The sequence below is a fragment of the Leptopilina boulardi genome, unplaced genomic scaffold (genome assembly GCF_019393585.1).
Source record: "Leptopilina boulardi isolate dan_hultmark-lab unplaced genomic scaffold, ZJU_Lbou_2.1 LbouV2_32, whole genome shotgun sequence".
Classification (NCBI taxonomy): domain Eukaryota; kingdom Metazoa; phylum Arthropoda; class Insecta; order Hymenoptera; family Figitidae; genus Leptopilina; species Leptopilina boulardi.
This window is the reverse complement of record NW_026137885.1, coordinates 360,003-383,258: the sequence shown is the minus strand read 5'-3', so window position 1 is coordinate 383,258 and position 23,256 is coordinate 360,003. Positions and strand designations below refer to the sequence as shown.

Below are 23,256 nucleotides of genomic sequence, written 5' to 3'. Positions count from 1 at the left end.
AATTGCTACTGTTTAGGTGGTCTGTACAAGAAGTTGAAAAATATCAAAAAAAAGTTTGTTTGTAAAAATTATTGTCAAGGCTGTGCTTTCTATTGCTTTTTCCGCTTTGTTTTTTATTTTTTTTAGCTTGCTTCTTTGCTTTCTTTTGCTTACTGCTATGCTTCTTACTGCATTTTGCTTTCTATTGCTTTTTGCTTTCTATTGCTTTTTTGCTAACAGCTATTGATAATTGACACATATACAATGATTTAATAATAATTGTAAAAAACAAGAAAAGATTGTTTGTAACAATTACTTTTGTGTAAATTGCAACAAAATTATTTATCCATTTTGTACAGACAGACAAATTGCAATTTTACAAAAAATTGCTACTGTTTAGGTGGTTTCTACAAGAAGTTGAAAAATATCAAAAAAAAAAGTTTGTTTGTAAAAATTATTGTCAAGGCTGTGCTTTCTATTGCTTTTTCCGCTTTGTTTTTTATTTTTTTTAGCTTGCTTCTTTGCTTTCTTTTGCTAACAACCATTGACACATTAATAATTGATACAAACATAATGCAATTAATAAAAATTGGAAAAAGAAGAATAATTTGTTTATATAACAATTATCGTTATGGAAGTTAAAACAAATTTTTTTTATCCATTTTGCATAGACAGATAAAATTGAAAAATTACAAAAAGTACAACTTTTCAGGTATATTGTACTGATGTTGCTAAATATTATAAATATTTGTTTGTAAAAAGTATTGTCAAGGCTGTATTTTTTATTGCTTTTTCTGCTTTGTATTATTTTCTTGCTTGCTTCTTTGCTATTTATTGCTTTTTTCCTTACTGCTTTGCTTCATATTACATTTTGCTTTCTATTGCTTTTTTGCTAACAGCCATTGACAATTGACACATACAAAATAATGTTAATAATAATTGTTATTTTTGCGCAGTCGGATAAATTGACAAATTACAAAAATATTCAACTTTTTAGGCATTAGAAGTTGGTAAATAACAGCAATAATTTTTTTATGATAATTATTGATATGCAACATACCTAATTAATTTTTATGTGTAGTTGGAAAAATTGCAATCTTTTAAACAAAATCGATTTTTTAGTGCACTGCAGTAAAAGTTGGGAAATGCCAACAATCATTTGTTTATAACAATTATTGTTTAGCAAATAAAATGAAATTACTTGTACATTTTGTTTAAACCGATAAATTGCAAAATTATAAAAAAATTCGCATTATTTCAGGTGTAGAATTGTAAAAGTTTATAAATAACGACAATAATTTGTTTAATAAAATTATTGTTTTGCAAATGACCCAATTTTTATTAATCCATTTTGCAGTGTTCGGTAAATTGCAAAATTACAAGAAAAGTGCACCTTTTTAAGTGTTTAATTGTTAATGTTGGTAAATAATAACAATAAATTGTTTATAACAATTAATGTTATGATAATTGCCTAATTTTATTTATTCATTATGGAGAGCTCGGTAAATTGCAAAATTAGAAAAAATCGGCATTACTTTTGGTGTGCAATTGTAAAAGTTGATAAATAACAACAATTTGTTTATAACAATTGTTGTTTTGCAAATTGCCTAATTTTTATTACTCCATTTGGAAGAGATTAGTAAATTGCAAAATTAGAAAAAATCCGCATTATTTTAGGTGTGGAATTGTAAATGTTGATAAGTAACAACAATTATTTGTTTATAACAATTATTTTTAAAAAAAATTGTAATTATGTAATTGATAACTTATTCTTTTACTTTTTACCAAATTTTCTCACTTGAATATATATATATATATCCTGTCTGTTTAGAGGTTATACTGTCGCTGACATATTGGCCATAACTAATAAACACGATTTTCAAGAATGTTTTAAAAATAATTTTATGCAAAATTTTTTATTTTGGGGAGCACAGCGGAATTCTATAGACCCTCCTCTATCATCCCATACAAGTTTCATCCCAAAATATTAATTTTCTTAAGAGAAAATTCGAAAGTTGGAAGACGCATTTTGGGGTGGATTTCTCCCACATGGCCTTAAAACGTGCTTTTATAAAGAATGGCCTTTTTTACCTTTATTATGTATAAAAATAAAAAAAAAATTATTTTTAGATTTTCTAAATTATTTTTAAATATTTAATTATATTTTTACTAGAAAAATAAAAAAAAAAAGAAAATGGTTTTTTTTTATTAAGAAATGATTTTTCTTCTTCTCTAATATATAAATTTTAGTCTTTATCTTTATAAACCCATGAGTATTTAATTTTTTTTTTTTTTTTTTTCTATATTTGCAACACTGACCTTTACTATAAACTATCTAGGGGCTGCACCAATTGAATCGACACTCCTTCAGGAAAATAAATATACAACGTGAGAATGAGATGTTTTATTCATTGGAGTCACTGATGAAAAAATGTCAGAAAATATATATATAAGTTCATCACAACAACTTCTAGCTGAACTTTGTTCTTAAGAAAATGAGAAAGCAAAAAAAAAAAAAAATTTTTATAGATGATAAAAAAAAGGACATAATTTAGAAATAATATTTAAAAAAAATTTATTAATAATATTAATAATTATTTTTTATATAAATTTTATTGTAATAAAAATTTTATATAATGACAAATTAAATTTTTTTTTAAATATATTTCTTGATAATTACGATTTTAGAAAAATTATTATATTGTAAACAAAAATGATTATAGTTAAATTTTTTTTTTTAAATATATTTCTTGATAATTACGATTTTAGAAAAATTATTATATTTTTAAACAAAAATGATTATAGTTACAATAAAAAAAAAAGAAAAATGCATTTTCCAAAAGGATTTTACGTCTTATTTGGGATATGCCTGAAAGCATTGCGGATCCCTTAAAATCATTTGTGTCAAAGAGACAGAGGAGAAATCTCGCCTAGGGAGCATTGGGAGCAAAAAATAGCGAAACCTGAAGGAAAAATTCCCAACTGGCCATTGAAAACAGTCAAGTCGAAAATAAATGTGAATCATTCTAATATGCCCAGAGATATAATATAATTTAAAAGATTAATTTTTCAACATATTCTATAAAATTTTTCAGTTTTACTCTTTTATAAATCAGAGACATCAAAAATTTATTATTTTTTTAAATAAAAAATAAAAAAAAAATTATCTGATGAAATAGAACACAAATATTGAATATAAATTTTCAAATAATAATAAACAATTCTTGTTTCATGAAAAAAAAAAGAAAAAATATTTGTTCCCTTTGAAATGTATACGTCACCCTTCAACTATTTATCTTTCAACAATTTTAGCAATAATTTCTAATTGATAAAATTTCTCTCTTCTATTTCCATTAAAGTTTAATTATTATACTAATAATAACAATATTTTTTAAATATCATCTCAAGTGAAAATATTAATTATACAATTTATAATATCCAAATATAAAAATAATTATTACAATATAAAGCTAAAGAGAAGATGAATATTGATTTATACAGCATCTGCTGTGATGTAATATTTTGATAATATTTTCTTCTTTTTTTTTTATGTAATGAACTTGAAATTTCCAAGACATTAATTTTAAATTGCGTGTTCAAATATTGATTTCATTTTTCTTAAAAAAACAAAAATTATGTAGTGCATGATTTTCTTATTACAGTGAAAAGAAAAATTTATTTGATTCAAATAATCTATATAGATATTATCAAATAAATATTTACTTGAAGGAAATAATTTTTGCAAATCAAATAAAATAAACTGTATTTTGAAGCAATAATATATTTCTGTATTTGAAGCAAATAATTTTGATTGAATATTATATAAAAATTATCATAGACAAAAAGAAAATTGTAAACTGATACTTAAAGAGTCAAATTCGCTATATATAAAACACCAAAGAATTAATCATCTAAATTAATGCGAAAGCGGTTTTCTGAGTGATTTAGTAAAGGTGTCAATTTGAGTGGTATATTGCTCTCTAAATATATTTTTAAGAAAAAGAAAAAAAAAAAAAAAAAAAACTCTAAAGAATCTTCTCAAAAAAAGGCATTTTTTTAAATATTTTTTTTCTCATTCATTTTTATTCCAAAAAAACTACATTTAAAAATATAATATTTTAACTGAAATCAACAATTTTTATTTTGTTTTCAAAAATTATTATTTATTGTTTCCAGAGGGAAAATTTATAATTTTTTTCCAGTGCTCTCAATTGCAAATAATCTTATCAAAATTTTGACTTCGTTTTTTTTTTCAATAATTAAATAATAAAAGAATTTTGACGTCATCTGGATAAAAAATAATTTTATAAACAAAAAAATTATTGTTACTTTTAGTTAAAATATATATTTTTTTAATTTTTTTTTTTTTTCAATTTAGAATTTGTCTTTTTTTCGCGTTCTCAAAAAAAAAAGATATTTTACATGAATTTGAAAAAAGAACTATTTGGAAAATTATTATTCTGGTTGAATCTATACAAATCAGATTAATAAACGGGATGTTTGAAATTTCAGAGTCTGTGTGAATTTCACCCGAAAGCATTATTATCAGAATGAACATGTAGATAATAGAGGGAATTCGAGAAACTCATCGTATGTGCTTTCAAGAGAAAGTTTAGATCTTTCACAAAAAAAAATTTAAATTTTACCGCCAATGAATTATAATATTTATTTGATATAAATGAAAAAAAAAAATAGTCTTATTTTGAAAGGATTATTATTTTTGATACATATTATATATTTTCTTGTAGAATATTAATCAAAAAGAATGTCCTCTTAATTTAATAGTGTCTGTCCTCTATACAAGATTATTCCTCTTAATATAAGAGGATTTTCTTAAAACAAAAAAAAATTAGAGGAATATTATTAAATAAAAAAAAAATTATTCTAAGTTCTGAGAATATTATTATCATTTTGAAAATATTATTCTTAATGTAAGAGGAAATGTAGTTTTTTTTTAAATATAATCCTCTTAAAAAGAGAGGAAAATATTCTCCGTTCAAGAGTAATACTAAATATACTTCCCTCTAGGAGGAAGCAAAAATAATAAAATTTAAAAAAATTTTAAGAGGAATTTTCCTCACAAAATAAGAATATTTTTTTTCGCATATTTTACATATATTTAAAAATTAATTAAAAATTTTTTTTTCACCATACCTTTGACGAAATCCTTTTAAATTATTTCCTTTTCTCGTAAAAAGGTATATATTAGAGATACTATAATTTTCTCACAGTACATATGTATATATGTATATATATATATATATATATATATAGAATAAATGTACTGCCAGCGCGAAATGTTCAATCTAAAACCTGAGGTTCGACTAAATCCGAGGCTTATTCTAATTAATCCTTGTTGCATATTTCGATCCACATATATACAATAGAATAACAATTTAATAATTTTACTCTAATTATAATATATTTTTTTACTGTATAGCAAAGAAATAAATAAAGAAAAAAAAAAAATTAATTAAAATATAATTTTTTATTAATTTTGATAAATTTACTCAAAAATATAAATAAAAAAATTAAAATATAAAAAATTAAAAAAAAAGAATATTAAAAAAAAAATAAATTAGAATATAAAAAATTAAAAAAAAAGAATATTAAAATATAAAAAATTAAAAAAAAAATTAAAATATAATGAAAGTAATAATTCATTTCGAGTTATTGTTGCTCAGGGTGTGATAATAGATTTTCTTACCGCTTGTCAAGAAACCCTTCCTCAAATACAATTAATTGATTATTGATTCTTTTATACATATATACATATATATATAGTAATAAAAATTAATTATTAATTAAAATTTTTTTTTTGTTAAAAAACAACTATTAAAAACAGAAAATTTATTATTAAAAAAAAACTACTAAAATTAGGTACAAATTATATAAATCTTTAAAAAAAAAAATCAATAAAAAATCTTTTATTATAAAAAAATGATTTTTATAATATATAATTATATAATTAGAGAATAATATTTAGCTTCAAAATGTCTTTCCGACGGATATAATATATTTTGTTTTTTAGCGCACACATCCTTTGTTAATATTCACAGCATCGTTTTCTCGAGTAACAATTTTTTTTTTTTTTTTTTTTTTTTTTTGAAAATTGTCAAAAAGAAAATAATAATAATAATTTTCTGTTTTCTTTTTATAAAAAAAAAAAAAAAATTGTATATTTGCGAGAAAAGAAAATTAAATATCTTTTTTGTTTTAAATTGTTTAAAAATATTTTTATAACTTATGACCAAATAATTTAAAAAATCATATTATTTACTTTTTTTTTGTTAAAAATATAACTCACAAAAATATCTGTTGTAAATTTGCCATGTTGACAATGTTTATTTAATAATAAAAAAAAAATTTAATCTCACATTTCGCACACACAATATGTGGTATTACATCTATGTCAGTTTTTAATAAAAACTTGTTAAAGCATTTTTTTTTTAAATACATATATATAATATATTTTATCAATATATCGCGGATTAAAAGTCAGTTTAGGTATTTGAGTAATTTACGAGGTTATAATATCCAGTCAAAGGGACACAGCAAACTTGTATATATAAAACAAAAGGTCCATAACTAATAAAAAAAAAATATATTTCCCTCATAAAATTTTATTCATTAAGTTTTCATATAAGAAAAAAAAAATGAAAAAAAAATGATTATTATAAAATACTTAGAGAAAAATTAATAAATTATTTTAATAGATCGTAGAAAATTTTCATAATTCGATGAAAAAAAAAAAAAAATCTTTTTCAGCAAAAATGGGTAAAAAAAATAAATTTTCATAATCGTGTATAATCTTAGATTCGAGGGAGAAATAAACCGGAAGTTGGAAATAAAATTTGGTAATTTTTTTTTTTTTATTGAAGAAGTATGTATATCTTTGCAAGAAATTCACAGGCATCTGTTTCTATAATTTTTTTTTTTTAGGGTGCTATTTTATATCTGTATCTTGAAATTAGACGGTTTACGAAGAGCAAATCTGTTCTGTATGTATTATCACCATTTAGCATCAACAAATAAATCAATTCGATAAACCTGACCCCAAAAACCGTGCTAACAAAGCGCATGAGATCAAAGCCCACACGTGCAATATAATCTACATACATATATATATATAAATTTCACCCGCCTAAGATACACTAATTTCCTAATAATCAGTGTAATAATTGTTTTGTAATATATTAAATTTTGTTAATTAATCATGTGACTTAATAATTTAAGATTCGATTTAAAAAAAAATTTAATTTGAACACCATTGGGAAAAAATTAAAAAATAAATTTATTATAAATTAATAAATAATATTAATTAATTTACAAATGGACTATATTAACTAATTAGTGAAAAATTAATGAATATAAACAATAATATCGGTGAAATTTCTGTGACATATATGATAAACAAGGAAGGAAATTTTACACCAATTTAAATCTACATATGTCTGATTTGGCGAAATTAATTATAACCTAATTACAGCGAGAGTATATAGAGGGAATTTTTTTAATTTAATAATAGTTACATTAAGTACAATTATTTCTAATATTTATTTACAAAAACAAAAAAATTTATCAAAATTTATTTTCATAATTTGATTTGATAACAAAAAAAGAGAAGGAAATTTAAAAAAATATTTTTATATTTATTTAAAAAGAAAAAAAATTATTTTTAGATAAAAAGAAAACTAAAAAATTTGTCATGTATTGTAAATTAATTAATATAAAATTTAATATATTAAATAAAAAATTTTTTAATAAAAATAATAATGTTCTTATTATCGATAATTTTTTTTAAACACTATTAAAGAACACGAAAAAAATAAAAATTTCCACCCGAATTTTTTTTGTTTTCTAAATAATAATAATTTATTTATTTCAAACATAAATATTTTAAAAGTTTTGTGAAATTAAATTTTTTTTTCTAAATTAGCATAAGTAATAATAGAAATAGTATTTCTTTTGTGTATTTGACTCACTTAGGGAGTGAATTTTTTTTTTCTCACACAAAAGTGGAAGAAAATGTGATGTGAATTATTTTATAGAGGTAAAAGAAGATTTTTTTTTAGTGATTTAAACCATTTTGGGGAGAAACCGTTGTGGATGAGAATCGCGCCGCGACTGACGATTTGTACGCAAGAGTACTGCCTCCTACCCTCGAGAAATATTCTCTGTCACCCTCGCTTCACCCTTTACATCTAACTTTCTTTAACAGAGATTGCACAAGAAACTTCTATATATATACATCACATTAACAGTTCTTTTTTTTATCACCTTTTTTGACTATAGTGTAATTTTCAAATATATTTTTATTCTCCTTTTTATATTTCGCGTTATTTTAAAAAGAAAAAAGAAACTTCGTTGCTTTAAAGTTTAAACAAAACAATTTTGATAAATCCAAGTGTCTTTAATTTACTACTTTTTTTTAAAAAAAAAAACATTTTTATTTACTTTTTTATTCATTCATTTATTTAATTTGAAAGCCGATAGAAAAATTTAAATCCTTTATATATATTTTTAAATTATTCTTTGCGAACAAAAGTTCTGTATTTTTTTTTTAACCCTCGACTTTCTAATTATTAGTAATGAAACTCGTGCATTTTATAATTCATATACCAACGTCAATGTTTGGCAATAAAGGAAGCTTATCTTAAATTTTTTTTTTTCTTTCTACCGCGTGAGTCACGCGTTTCACGATCGTAATGTAATATTCAAAATTGAATCACAAATTACAATTTTAAAGATAGAAACGTGATAACTATCTTAGCGATATTAATCTTAATAAAAAATTCGACTAAGAATAATTTATTATTGAAAAATTTTATATGATAAAATAATATTTTAATTCAATCAATCATGTTTTCTAAGAAATTTTTTTATTAAGAAAAGGAATTTTTTTTTATTTAAGAAAATAAACTTTAAAATAAGGTACAAATTTTTTTTTGTTTTATTTTTATTTAAGAAAATAAATTTTAAAATAAGGTGAATTTTTTTTTTAATCGCAAATTGCAACAGTAAATTTGCAGGTTATTGTTAATAATATGAAATTAGTTGCAGTACTTGTATGCAGATAGTAGATACGATAATGTTCAATGACCCTTGATTGCGCGAACTCTTTTATAACGTATATGTTTTTCCAATATAGAAACTACATAAGCCACAAATGGCTAATGTTTAGAAAATATTTAAATTAATTTAAATTCGACAATTTTTTTTTTCATATTATTTACATTTAGATACAAAAAAGGAAGTAGAGTAAATAATAATAGATATCGTTATAAGATTAGTTTCATAATCTACTATTGATCTTTATTTTTTTCTTTTCTTTTTTCCTTCTCGTTCTTAATTAAGAGTACATATATATATACCGAAGAATTCTATCTTGTGAGATCATTTTTCAAAAAAAAAAATACTTTTTCACTCCTAAAAATTTAATTTTTAAATAAAAAAATAAAAATTCAGAAAAATACATTAGAATCGAATTTTTTGTCTAAAAAAAATAATAATAATAATAATTCAAAATTTTCTAATAAAATGAAATGTCTAATTTTTATTTTAAAATTGATTTTTGTAAAAAATTTTTTAGCTTACAAATAATACCCAGGAAAGAAACATTCTACTAACATATAATGTGCGGAATACAATAAAAATAACCATCCGGATGTGCATTTACAAACCACTTTTATAGCTTAAAAAAAATCGTTACTTCAATAGTGTTTAAAAACATTAGTTTTAATTTTGCTTTTTTCAAGAGTCATATAGAAAAATTAAAAATTCTCAACAACCATTTTTTATGTATAATAAATATAATTTATAAATATATTTTTAGGCATATAATATGTTAATTAACAAAAAAAAAAATTTATAACTATAAAATAACTATATAAATGTACTTTATAAACACAGAAAAAAACTGAACTGAAATTAATTAAAAATAATTTATAAATACAACCACTTTGAAATGATTCCCTATTCCCTCATATATTTTGCCCAATTATTCATTATCTAGTATGAAACACTTGCTTTTAGCCACTAAATTCAATACGATGTACTAATCACATTCAAGGAATATTTTTACAGTTTTTTATTCTACAGGTTCATTTTGAGTAATGTGAAATTGTCTTTTAACTCATTTTAATGCAGATCTCATAATGAGATGCAGCAAAAATGAGTTCAGTTTTTTTTTCTGTGAATAAATAAATAACAATTTTTTCTAAATTTATAATTAAGAAAAAATTTGTATTTTAAATCTCCATGAAGACTAAAAAATATTTCAATTTTTGAAATTAGATTTAAATTTTCTTATAATAATAATAATAATAATACAGGAGTAGAAAGCCAACCCCGCACACCTCGGAGAAATTGTTGCGCCTCCTTGAGACGGTCTGATCCTTGGAGTTGTAATTCCATCCTTGGTGTAATTCCCTCCCTTCCACGCTTGCCCTTGCGCAAAAAAAAAAATAATAATAATAATAATAATCAAGTCGTGGGAGTATGATACTTTACAGTAAAACTATAAATAGAAAATAAATAAGCATAGTGATTCTTTTATTTTTAAGAAACAAAAGGATGCCATTCATAAAATTCTTTATAGGGGAAAAGGAAATCTATCAATGATGAACTTAGGAGAAAAAAAAAAATGTGTAACAGAACGTAAAGTTAGGGGAAAGAGGTGTTAAAATTAGAACCAAAATAGCGTGACGTAGTTATATTATTATTATTATTATTATTTATATTACCATTTAGTCATATCATGTAACAAAGATAAAGTAAAAAAATAATGGAGACATGCTGATTAATTTTTTTTGAATTTGTAAGGAATTTTTTCATTTTCCAGGAAAACATTCTATTCTAAAAAATGGAATAAAATTGATTATTCTTAGTCTATTGCAATTTAGGTTCAATTGGTAGGTTTTTTTGAAGGTAGTAGGTAGTTTTTTAAGGGAAAAAAAATAATAGAGAGATGCTGATTAATTTTTTTTGAATTTGTAAGGAATTTTTTCATTTTCCAGGAAAACATTCTATTCTAAAAAATGGAATAAAATTGATTATTCATAGTCTACTGCAATTTAGGTTCAATTGATAGGTTTTTTTGAAGGTAGTAGGTAGTTTTTTAAGGGAAAAAAAGTAATAGAGAGGTGCTGATTAATTTTTTTTAAATTTGTAAGGAATTTTTTCATTTTCCAGGAAAACATTCTATTCTAAAAAATCGAATAAAATTGATTATTCTTAGTCTATTGCAATTTAGGTTCAATTGGTAGGTTTTTTTGAAGGTAGTAGGTAGTTTTTTAAGGGGAAAAAAATAATAGAGAGATGCTGATTAATTTTTTTTGAATTTGTAAGGCATTTCTTCATTTTCCAGGAAAACATTCTATTCTAAAAAATGGAATAAAATTGGTTATTCTTGAACTCCTGCAATTTAGGTTCAATTGGTAGGTTTTTTTAAAGGTATTTTGAAGGTACAAAAGGTAAAAAAATAATAGAGACATGCTGATTAATTTTTTTTGAATTTGTAAGGAATTTTTTCATTTTCCAGGAAAACATTCTATTCTAAAAAATGGAATAAAATTGGTTATTCTTGAACTCCTGCAATTTAGGTTCAATTGGTAGGTTTTTTTGAAGGTAGTAGGTAGTTTTTTAAGGGAAAAAAAATAATAGAGAGGTGCTGATTAATTTTTTTTGAATTTGTAAGGAATTTTTTCATTTTCCAGGAAAACATTCTATTCTAAAAAATGGAATAAAATTGGTTATTCTTGAACTCCTGCAATTTAGGTTCAATTGGTAGGTTTTTTTAAAGGTATTTTGAAGGTACAAAAGGTAAAAAAATAATAGAGACATGCTGATTAATTTTTTTTGAATTTGTAAGGAATTTTTTCATTTTCCAGGAAAACATTCTATTCTAAAAAATGGAATAAAATTGGTTATTCTTGAACTCCTGCAATTTAGGTTCAATTGGTAGGTTTTTTTGAAGGTAGTAGGTAGTTTTTTAAGGGAAAAAAAATAATAGAGAGGTGCTGATTAATTTTTTTTGAATTTGTAAGGAATTTTTTCATTTTCCAGGAAAACATTCTATTCTAAAAAATGGAATAAAATTGGTTATTCTTGAACTCCTGCAATTTAGGTTCAATTGGTAGGTTTTTTTGAAGGTAGTAGGTAGTTTTTTAAGGGAAAAAAAATAATAGAGAGGTGCTGATTAATTTTTTTTGAATTTGTAAGGAATTTTTTCATTTTCCAGGAAAACATTCTATTCTAAAAAATGGAATAAAATTGGTTATTCTTGAACTCCTGCAATTTAGGTTCAATTGGTAGGTTTTTTTGAAGGTAGTAGGTAGTTTTTTAAGGGAAAAAAAATAATAGAGAGGTGCTGATTAATTTTTTTTGAATTTGTAAGGAATTTTTTCATTTTCCAGGAAAACATTCTATTCTAAAAAATGGAATAAAATTGGTTATTCTTGAACTCCTGCAATTTAGGTTCAATTGGTAGGTTTTTTTGAAGGTAGTAGGTAGTTTTTTAAGGGAAAAAAAATAATAGAGAGATGCTGATTAATTTTTTTTGAATTTGTAAGGAATTTTTTCATCTTCCAGGAAAACATTCTATTCTAAAAAATGGAATAAAATTGATTATTAATAGTCTACTGCAATTTAGGTTCAATTGGTAGGTTTTTTTAAAGGTATTTTGAAGGTACAAAAGGTAAAAAAATAATAGAGACATGCTGATTAATTTTTTTTGAATTTGTAAGGAATTTTTTCATTTTCCAGGAAAACATTCTATTCTAAAAAATGGAATAAAATTGATTATTCTTAGTCTATTGCAATTTAGGTTCAATTGGTAGGTTTTTTTGAAGGTAGTAGGTAGTTTTTTAAGGGAAAAAAAATAATAGAGAGGTGCTGATTAATTTTTTTTGAATTTGTAAGGAATTTTTTCATTTTCCAGGAAAACATTCTATTCTAAAAAATCGAATAAAATTGATTATTCATAGTCTACTGCAATTTAGGTTCAATTGGTAGGTTTTTTTAAAGGTATTTTGAAGGTACAAAAGGTAAAAAAATAATAGAGACATGCTGATTAATTTTTTTTGAATTTGTAAGGAATTTTTTCATTTTCCAGGAAAACATTCTATTCTAAAAAATGGAATAAAATTGGTTATTCTTGAACTCCTGCAATTTAGGTTCAATTGGTAGGTTTTTTTGAAGGTAGTAGGTAGTTTTTTAAGGGAAAAAAAATAATAGAGAGGTGCTGATTAATTTTTTTTGAATTTGTAAGGAATTTTTTCATTTTCCAGGAAAACATTCTATTCTAAAAAATGGAATAAAATTGATTATTCTTAGTCTATTGCAATTTAGGTTCAATTGGTTTTTTTTTTGAAGGTAGTAGGTGTTTTTTTAAGGTAAAAAAAATTATAGAGAGATGCTGATTAATTTTTTTTGAATTTGTAAGGAATTTTTTCATTTTCCAGGAAAACATTCTATTCTAAAAAATGGAATAAAATTGGTTATTCTTGAACTCCTGCAATTTAGGTTCAATTGGTAGGTTTTTTTAAAGGTATTTTGAAGGTACAAAAGGTAAAAAAATAATAGAGACATGCTGATTAATTTTTTTTGAATTTGTAAGGAATTTTTTCATTTTCCAGGAAAACATTCTATTCTAAAAAATGGAATAAAATTGGTTATTCTTGAACTCCTGCAATTTAGGTTCAATTGGTAGGTTTTTTTGAAGGTAGTAGGTAGTTTTTTAAGGGAAAAAAAATAATAGAGAGGTGCTGATTAATTTTTTTTGAATTTGTAAGGAATTTTTTCATTTTCCAGGAAAACATTCTATTCTAAAAAATGGAATAAAATTGATTATTCTTAGTCTATTGCAATTTAGGTTCAATTGGTTTTTTTTTTGAAGGTAGTAGGTAGTTTTTTAAGGGAAAAAAAAGAATAGAGAGGTGCTGATTAATTTTTTTTGAATTTGTAAGGAATTTTTTCATTTTCCAGGAAAACATTCTATTCTAAAAAATGGAATAAAATTGATTATTCTTAGTCTCCTTCAATTTCGGTTCAATTGGTAGGTTTTTTTGAAGGTAAAAAAAATAATAGAGAGAATTTAGTTGAAAAATTGAAAAATAAATTGGTTTCTTGGCCTTTATTTTTTACAAAATTGAGATGAATAATTTAGAAAGCTGTCAAAAATATGCTTTCTTATATGTGCTTTTTGAAAAAAGTAAATAAACAAAAAACAATTTATTGTTTAATTAGTAATAAACAATTTTATTTATTATTTATAATAAAATTAATTTATCCTGGTCTTTCCAAAAATGGCCTACATATAAGGAATTCGTGTATTTTTCCTTACTTGTAACAACCAACTTAAACATTGTTTAAAAAACGTTTTAAACGCAAAATTTTGAATTTTCCGCACATAACAGACAGAGTCTATGTTATTCTGAACATTTTCCAAAAGGTTTTTTTAAAAAATATTCAAAATTGTGCTTTTCACATACCTGGGAAGTTTGCGTGTCATGCGTTATGATTTGTGACGTCACGAAGGTTCAAATGCTGTTAATGAATATGATGACTTTGCAAGAATTAGATAAGAAAAATGAAATTTCTTCAATTCTATTTTTTTTTTAATTTGTTCTTCTTTTCAAATTCAATTATCAACTCTAATTAAGAATGATTTTATTAAACAATACAATTTCTCAATACTTTTGAGAAAAAAATATATGTTTTTTTCAACGACAAAATTCGATTTTAAAAAATTTATTTGTTAAATAATTTTTCTATTTAAAATATCAAAGTGGTCTTATTTTTTATCTATAATTGATAAAACATTTTTTATCTTCATTCAAGATAGCTACAGTTGAAAAATTAAATTTTTTTTCTTTGATAAATTCACCATCATACGTTCTCTTTCTTATCGACAGTTATAAGCAACTGTTGATAATTCTCTAGGTCTATAATAATGATTTTTTAATAAATAATTTTAAAAAAAAATTTTTCTCCTTGATTATATTTTTTATAAATTGTATTTTGTATTAAAAAAAATTTCTTTACTTTTTAAAATTTTTATAAACTATTTTTACTTATCTCTGAAGAAATTTGAAAGCATTTTTTTTTTTTAATTAACCAATTATTTAATATATTAAAAATTTTTTTAAAAAATTTTTTATACATTTTATAAATTATAATATATACAAATATTTTGAAAACGGTTACAATTATTCCTTTACCTTTTTGTGATAAAGTTTATAATATTATATTAAATTTTCTCTTACAATTTCTCCGCAAGTTCTTTGAATTTACACACTAGTTGAATTAACACATAACTTTTAAGTAACTTTGTTAAATATCCTTTAATAATACATATATATATATGTAAGGGACAAAAGTGTGATGGAACATTAAAACTTGACAACTGACGCAAAAACTTTTGAAAAATCAACTAACAATTTAATTTTAGAAAAAAAAAAAATAATCTCCATTACATGTTATATAAAAGTCGCTAATTTTCTCATTTCAATGTTAATTTTTTTTACTTGAACGATTTTCTCTAGTTCTTCTTTAAAGACTAGAATTTTTTTTTTTTTTAGAAAACAAAATTCTAAAAGTGAAAATTTTTACTTTTAGTCTTTTTCACTAAAAAATTTAGTCAAAAAAAATATATATTTCTAAAACAAATAGTAATATTTAAATATTATTTATATTTAATAGTAATAAATATCAACATTTAGTTTACTTAAACTTTAGTAAAAAAAAATAAATAGTAATATTTTACTAAAAATTATTGAAAATTTCTATTGATTTCAATAATAGTGAACAAATTAATAAAAAAAATAGTTTAAAAATTCAAAAAAAAAAACATTTTTAAAAATTTTGTTTTAAAACATTTTTTTATAAATTTGCGAGGATATTTTTATAAAGAATAAATTAAAATTTATACAGTGGTAATTTTCTCAAACCAAATTATTAGTTTAAATAAGATGCAGTTTAATTAAAGGCTATAAAATTGCAGGTAAATCTGCTTATTTACGAGGCGGAGACTTTATTTGCACTATATGCAGCATCTCTCTCCCAATTGGTGAACATTTAATTTGTGTCTTCTTAGTTTAATGAGACTTAAAAGAGATATGCATTTTGTTTGAAAACACAAAGTCGAAGGATTATTATATAAGAAACACTCCTTTTTTTTAAAGCAGAACATTAAACCAAAAAACTTTTGCAAATATATTACAATTTTTTTTTTTCTTTAATGTATACCCAATCAAAAAATTTACTAATGGCTCAGTACTGGCGCAGTAATGACCCAGTATTGGCACCAAAGTTGGCGTAACTTTGGGATGATAACATTTTACTACTAATTAATATTTTATTATATATAAAATCGAAAAAACCAAGAGTTTTTATTTTTTATTAAGTATAAAATATATTGCAAATTATTATTTAAAAAAATAAATATAAAAATATTTTTTTTTATAAAACCGAAATTTTTTATAATATTTAAAAACAGTTCAGTAAAAATAAAAATGTTTATAAAATAATTATAAAGTATATAATTATACAATTAGCTATTTAATTATATTATTCACTTTTATTATTTGCATCAAAATAAATTTTTGAAAAACTTTATTTCTATTTTGTTAAATTAAAATTCGAACAAATTGAATATTTTTCGAAAATTTTGTGTAATGAAATTTTATGAAATAAAAATTCTTATAAATTAATTATAATTATTATTTGTTCGTCAGTTTTTTAAAAAAATTTTTTGCAAATAGAAAAAAAAAATTCTGGTTACGTACCTGATATTTTGAAATGCATCAATGCTAAAAAATTTGAAAGTACTCTTTTGATACAAACGCATTTAGTTACAGACAATCGGATAAATGTAACATTATTTGCAGATACGTCAGAATAATTGAATACGTGAGTTATGTTAACGACAGAATCAAATAAAAGATTTTATTTCAGTTGAAAGACGTTACAAGAAAATAAACTTTGATTCATATTTAGTTTTTTTATTGTATCACATAATTGTAATTTTATTCAAAAAAAAAAAAAGAATCATCATTACTTTCTCGTTAAAATTTTTAATAATTACAATTTGAATTATTTTAGATTTCATTTTTATAACGTATATGTATATATATATAGAATATACTGGAATACGTTTTGTATATGTTTTTGTTTTATTTTTTAACTTGATGGAATTTTATTCAAAGCACGTTTTGAAATGCACGTCACATTTCAAGATTCCTTAACTGAATATCACAATAAAATAAGTGAGACTGTTTTAATAGAATTCTAGATAATGGAATGTTTTATCCTGACAAGCAATTACAATGTTATATCCTACTTGTGCTTTTTGAAGAGTTATCAAGAGTATTTTTTTTTTTCCTTGTTTGTTGTTGTTCTCTGATTTTATCATTTCACGAAAGTATGCGCGAAAAGTAGTCCAATTTTCTCTGGACGAAATGAAAAAATTGTAGGTATATATAATACAATAATAGAAATAAATTAATGTAAAAAAAAAAAAATGCGTTACAAAAAAAATTAAAAAAATAAATAAACTCAAATAAAATATCACTGAAAAAAATTTATTTCATGCAAATATAATTTAAATTGACTATTATCAAATAAATATTAATTAACTAAAGAATAAAAAATAAACTAAAGATTAATAAAAAAAAATTAATTAGTAAAAACAGGAATTTATTTAACATTTATTTTTAATTAAATGAATATATTTGTTTGTATAATTAAATAAATTATTTTTTATTAAGAAAAAAAATTTAATATTTATCTGAAAATATTATTTTGAAGAATGATAAAACTTCTTTTTTTGTTAAATAAAGAAAATATGGAAGATTTGTTTTTATCTTTATAAAAGAAGCATTGTTCGAGATTTTAGAAGTTCGATTCGATAAAATTCAGATCCTCGTGTGTTGTTAAATCCCCTAAGGACAGTATTTATAGTATAGAACATTTCCTGACGCAGGATTCACAAGGGATAATAGTCCAAAGAACATATCTGATGTAAGTCCATTCTTTTCTTTTGACCTCACGTATAAAAAAAATTATTTATTTTTAAAAAATAAAATTCCGTTTTTAAATTTCGAAATAATTAGAATTAAATTGTCTCAGAGCAAAATAATTATTTATTTGTTTCAAATCAATTTTTATTGAAACAAATATATTTTTATTTGATTTAAATTTGTCTCAAATAAATGCAAATAAAGTATATTTATCTGGGTGTGATAAAAAAAAAAAAAAAAAAGGGATTGAACACAAAATTTTATTTGTTTCTGTTCTACATTCAATAAATTAACTTATGTTACAGAGACTTGTGAAACAACTTTATTATTAAGTTTTTTTTTTTTTTTTTTATAAATTATTTTACAAAGAAAGCTTACGTAGGGTTTATATTACAAAATTTATGACTAACATTAAACGAAGAAAATCTATATTATATGAAGAACAAAATCCTGCCTGACCCTAGGAACATTTTTTATATTTCTTTATTTTATAAACTTAAATATCGATATTGTTACAATTTTTTATTTATCGTAGAAAAAAAAATTACTAATGAGTAAATTTTTGAATTATTTTCAAATAGATGAATTTTTTTTTTATAAATACTTTTTTTCTTTCAATATTTATACTGCTTAAAAGTAAAGATTGTCTAAAATTCTAAAAAAAAGGAGCTTTTTCATGTGACATTTGATATCGATATTTTTTCTCATGAAGCGATTATAAAAAAAAAAATGGATATTATTCTCCAGCTTAATATATAAATACAATAAGCCACTCATATTTTACAATAAAATACGCTTGTATTATTTGCGTGCGTGTATTTCCTATACAACGATTTAAAAAAGTATAAATCTTTTTCAGAACATTAGTTTTATCCCTATAAAAAGATATTTCGCTTCGACTATACATATGCATAATTTTTACTTTAAATGAATAAAAAAAAAATTTTTGCAAATTCATAAATACATAAAAACAAATAATCAAAAATTAATTTTGAAAAAAAAATATTATTTTGATTATATGAAATTAATAAAATTAAATAAATGCTTATATCTCATTATTCAAATGAAAAAAAAAAAAAAAATCTAGGATTTTCTCAAGGAATTAAATTGATTAATTTATACTTGTAAACAAGAAGATTCTTGGAATAAAATAAAGTACCCTTTTTTTCTCAATGAAATTTTTTACGACCCTTCGAATAAGAGGGTTGATTTAAGCAACGCGTCTGCGCTTAAATAAATTTCGGTGTATTACATACTCAAGAGTCTGTTATTTCAGTGTACGGTGCGCTCTCGTTCCGTCGTGTTCAAAACTCAAGGTCTTTGATTTTTTTTGGCAAAAAAAAAATTTAATTTCCAAATTTTCTGATTAGTGATTATATATATAAAAAAAAAAAAAAAATTCCTTATCTAATTTAAGAATATTTTTATTTAATCATTTTTTTAATAATTGCCAATTGAAAATTGACAGTGAAAAAATATAGATTTAATGACAGATTATTGCAAAAAAAAAAAATTTTATTATCAAAAAAAAGGAATTTTTTTTTAATTTAATAATGCAAGCATCTTACGAGTTTATATTTTCTAAGTTGGTGAATATTAATTAATGAAACTGAAATCGCATGAGGAATGCAAAAATGAACGTGGTAAGAAAAATTTTAAACTATTAATTTTTAATTTTTAATTTTTATTATATTTTAATTTTATTTTTATTTAAAAGAAATAAATTTTTAATTTTTAATTTTAAAATAAATAAATTTTTAATTTTTAATTTTAAAATAAATAAATTTTTAATTTTAAAATAAATTTTATTTATATTTAAAAGAAAAAAATAATTAGATAATAAAAATCAAATAATCTAATACAGTGGGAAAAATATATTTTATTGGCGTATTGAAAAAAAAAATTGAAGCAAATAAAAATATAATTTGTCTGAGAATAACTTTTTATTTGTTTTAAATTTAAAAAAAAAAATTGTATTTAGCACAACAATTATTATACAATTTATTAAAACGTTTTCCATAGAAAAACAGTGAGAAAACTTTATATATATGTACATTCTATTATAATTCTAAACATAAAGTTATTATATACTCCCATTATATATTGCAGAGAATTTCGAGTTAGAACTTTAGCATCTGAAATGGAAGCTATTCTATACACTTGTAGTAGTATAACTTTGTACATGGTCAGACAAATCCTAGGCTTTCAAATGGAATTGTTTTATTTCAAAAAAAATCAAAAACATAAATTCTCTATTATTATTATTATTATTATAAAAATAAAAACAATTAAAATTTGACGATTCTTTCGATATTGAAAAATATAATTATTTTTCATAATTATTATAAATAAAAATAAAAATAAAAAAGAAAATAATGAATAGTAAAAAAAAATTTAATTTACAATTTTTTATACCCTTTTATAATCAAATTTATTTTTATTTTATTTTTATTTAATATTAAGTATATTGAATCAAATAAAATGTGTTTTTGAAAAAAGAACTTCCGATCAAATCGATTAGATTAAAAAGAACCCTTTTTTGATGTACTTCCAGTAAATTACAAATATATATATATATATATATATAACGATTTTCAGATAGTGTATAAGATTTAACGAGGTTTAACCCTATCGTTGTGGAGAATCGTTAGCAGTTAACGTCCCTGAGAATTAGAGTTAATCGCAAGAATACGTGACAAGCTTTGAAAATCATAATAATAACCATGTAATTCTACAATAAGGGAACTGATCGAAATTTGTTACTTATTAACCACGTGTCAGCAATTTTTTTTTTTCTTCTTTTTTCATGTCAAATTAAGTGAAATATGAATTTCAAACAAATTTGGTTGATTGTCTCTAGAAAAAAAAATTTTCAAAGAATTTTTATAAATAAACTTTAATCATGTACCTAATGTAATGAATACTGATATCCAAATTAAGAGATAAACCCCAGAGTGTATGATCTTTGCATAAAATATGATCTTCGTCTAATATGTCAGAATTCCTGACAATATTAAAGATCTCCTCCAACTTTCTTCACGTAATTTCATTTCCATTTTATTATTCTTGTAATATAATACCTTTAATCAAAGTATAATTTATTACTATTATATAATTTTCATCTTTTTTTTTAACTTTATTAACTCTTTAATTTTATTATTTTAGGTTTTATTAAATAGAAAATAAAATAGAAAAATAATTTTTGAAACCAAATAACTAATTTTTGTGTATTTGGAAACAAATAACATTTTATTGGCTCAAATAATAAATTAAATAAATATTTATAAAGTACCTCATCAATTTGATAATTTATTTTGATAATAAAATAATATTTAAATTAAATAAATTTTTTTCAGTTCTTTTTAGGAAAAAATTTCAATTGTAAGAAACAGCACTCTTATTAATAAAATACTTCATAGAGACGATCAATGGAAATATCTCAACAGAAAATATGTTTTATATCTACACTTGAAAAAATGAAAGATGTAAATAAAACTCTAAAAATGTTGTAAAAATATATATTCAGCTCATCGTTTCGTGAAATATGTCATACTTTTATGGATCATAATATTATTCGATTAAAAAAAAAAAAAAATAAAAAAAGAGGTTTTGAAAAAAATTAAAAATTGTTCATATTAGATCGTTTATTTTAGATTTCTAAATTTAAAAACATTATAGAACTAAATTCCCTGAAGGCTAAAAACAGAAAATCTCTGGAGTAAATACGAAAGCGTGTAGGTGTATTAGATAATATCGTAGATTCTTGGGATTTTCTCTCTCTCTCTCTCTCTCTCTTCGAAATGACCTATCAACTCTCAAATAATAGAAAGGCGAACAATATAGTTTTGGACTATCTTCAAATTACACTGTATATAATACAAAATTTTCCACAATTAGATAAATGTAAATTTTCCTTGAATAACATGCAAATGACAGTCATCATCATATTGTTTATTTCAAAAAGAAATTTTTTTTTCATGTCATAATAAAAATGTTAATAATTTATAAAACTTTTATAACAAAATATTACATTTTACTATTTGTTTTACAATTTCAAAAGAAATAGTCTCTTAAATATAACGTTTGTATAAAAAAATAAGTGAGACTCATATAAATAACTATGAAAAAATAATTTATTCAATTCAAATATCATTACTTTATTAACAAATAAATAAATTTATAATAAAATTTATTAAAAAAACTGAAATAATTTTCAGAAAAAAAATTATTTGATTCAAATAAAAGAATTACTTGACTAATTGTCAAATAAATATTTACTTGAATCAAATAATTGCTGAAAGGAAATAATTTATATTATAATTATTAATTATTAATTTAATTTATTTGAATCAATTAATTTTTTTTTAATTAGAACAAAGAAAATTTAATTGACTGAAAAGAATAATTATTTGATAAAAATTACTTTATATGTATGTCATGTATTATTAATATTATTAATAAAATGAAATTAAAAATAAAATTGAAAAATTTTAATTTTTTCCTTCAAAGACAAAAAAATATAAAATACATAAATTTAAAAAATATAGAAATATGGAAAAAGTATATATATGTATAAATTTTTAATATAAAATGTTGAATAATTTAACAAACAAAAAAAAAATATATGTTTTAGATGTTTCAGCCAAGGAATTTTCATGATAAACTGTAGATAGTTTATTCTGTTTTTAATTGAAGACCTTCATTGAGAGTTTCAATTTATCGAAAAGTTTCACTTAAAAGCTGTGTTAGGTAACATAAAACAGTTTCGTCAGTTAAAATCACGATTTATCCCACGCTTAAATAAAATATTGAGTTACTTCTAAACAAAAAAAACAAAAAAAAAAAATTAATAAATAAATAGTTTTGAAAAAAATATTATGTCTAATTTTTTTTCTCTTTGGTTAAACAAAATATTAGACATTTTCTTAATTTTATCAGTAGTAAAAGTAAATATTTAGTCAGAATTGATAATCTTTTTTTTTTAATTTTATTAGTATATAAAATTTATTAAATAGAATGAAAAGTATAGAATAGTAAATAAAATAAAATTGTTTTTCCTTCAAATAATAGCTAAATTAGAAAAAAACAGTGGAACAAGTAAATATTTAGTTATTTCTAAATTTTTGTAATTTTATTAGTAGTAAAAGACTAGGTTTCAGTGAATCAGTAGTAAAACTGGATTTTAGTCAGACATAATAAATAAATTAGAAAATCAATTCCTACATGTCAATATTTAGTTAGAATTTATAACTTTATA

The 23,256-nt window shown here is 21.6% G+C and overlaps 2 protein-coding genes across 4 annotated transcripts in view; one reads left to right on the top strand and one right to left on the bottom strand.

Moving 5' to 3' along the window:
- LOC127284262 (neuropeptide CCHamide-1 receptor-like) overlaps positions 1–15,356 on the bottom strand; it is a 66,893-nt gene extending 51,537 nt beyond the window's left edge. Inside the window, exons 1-2 of one of the 2 annotated variants that reach the window (XM_051309626.1) lie at positions 15,246–15,356; positions 10,338–10,428 (exon numbers count right to left, since the gene is read on the bottom strand). The gene's annotated coding sequence lies outside the window, so the exon portion shown is untranslated. Of the gene's footprint in view, positions 1–7,964; positions 8,104–10,337; positions 10,429–15,245 lie in introns of those variants that run through there. The other variant, XM_051309625.1, reaches the window with a different exon arrangement.
- The window catches only part of LOC127284263 (neuropeptide CCHamide-1 receptor-like), a 42,782-nt gene that overhangs the window by 681 nt on the left and 18,845 nt on the right, over positions 1–23,256 (top strand). Inside the window, exon 1 of one of the 2 annotated variants that reach the window (XM_051309631.1) lies at positions 19,296–19,642. The exons of the other annotated variant lie outside the window; for it this stretch is intronic. Coding sequence (XP_051165588.1) covers positions 19,619–19,642 — 24 coding nt within the window. The 5' untranslated portion in view covers positions 19,296–19,618. Of the gene's footprint in view, positions 1–19,295; positions 19,643–23,256 lie in introns of those variants that run through there. 2 annotated transcript variants of the gene reach the window in all.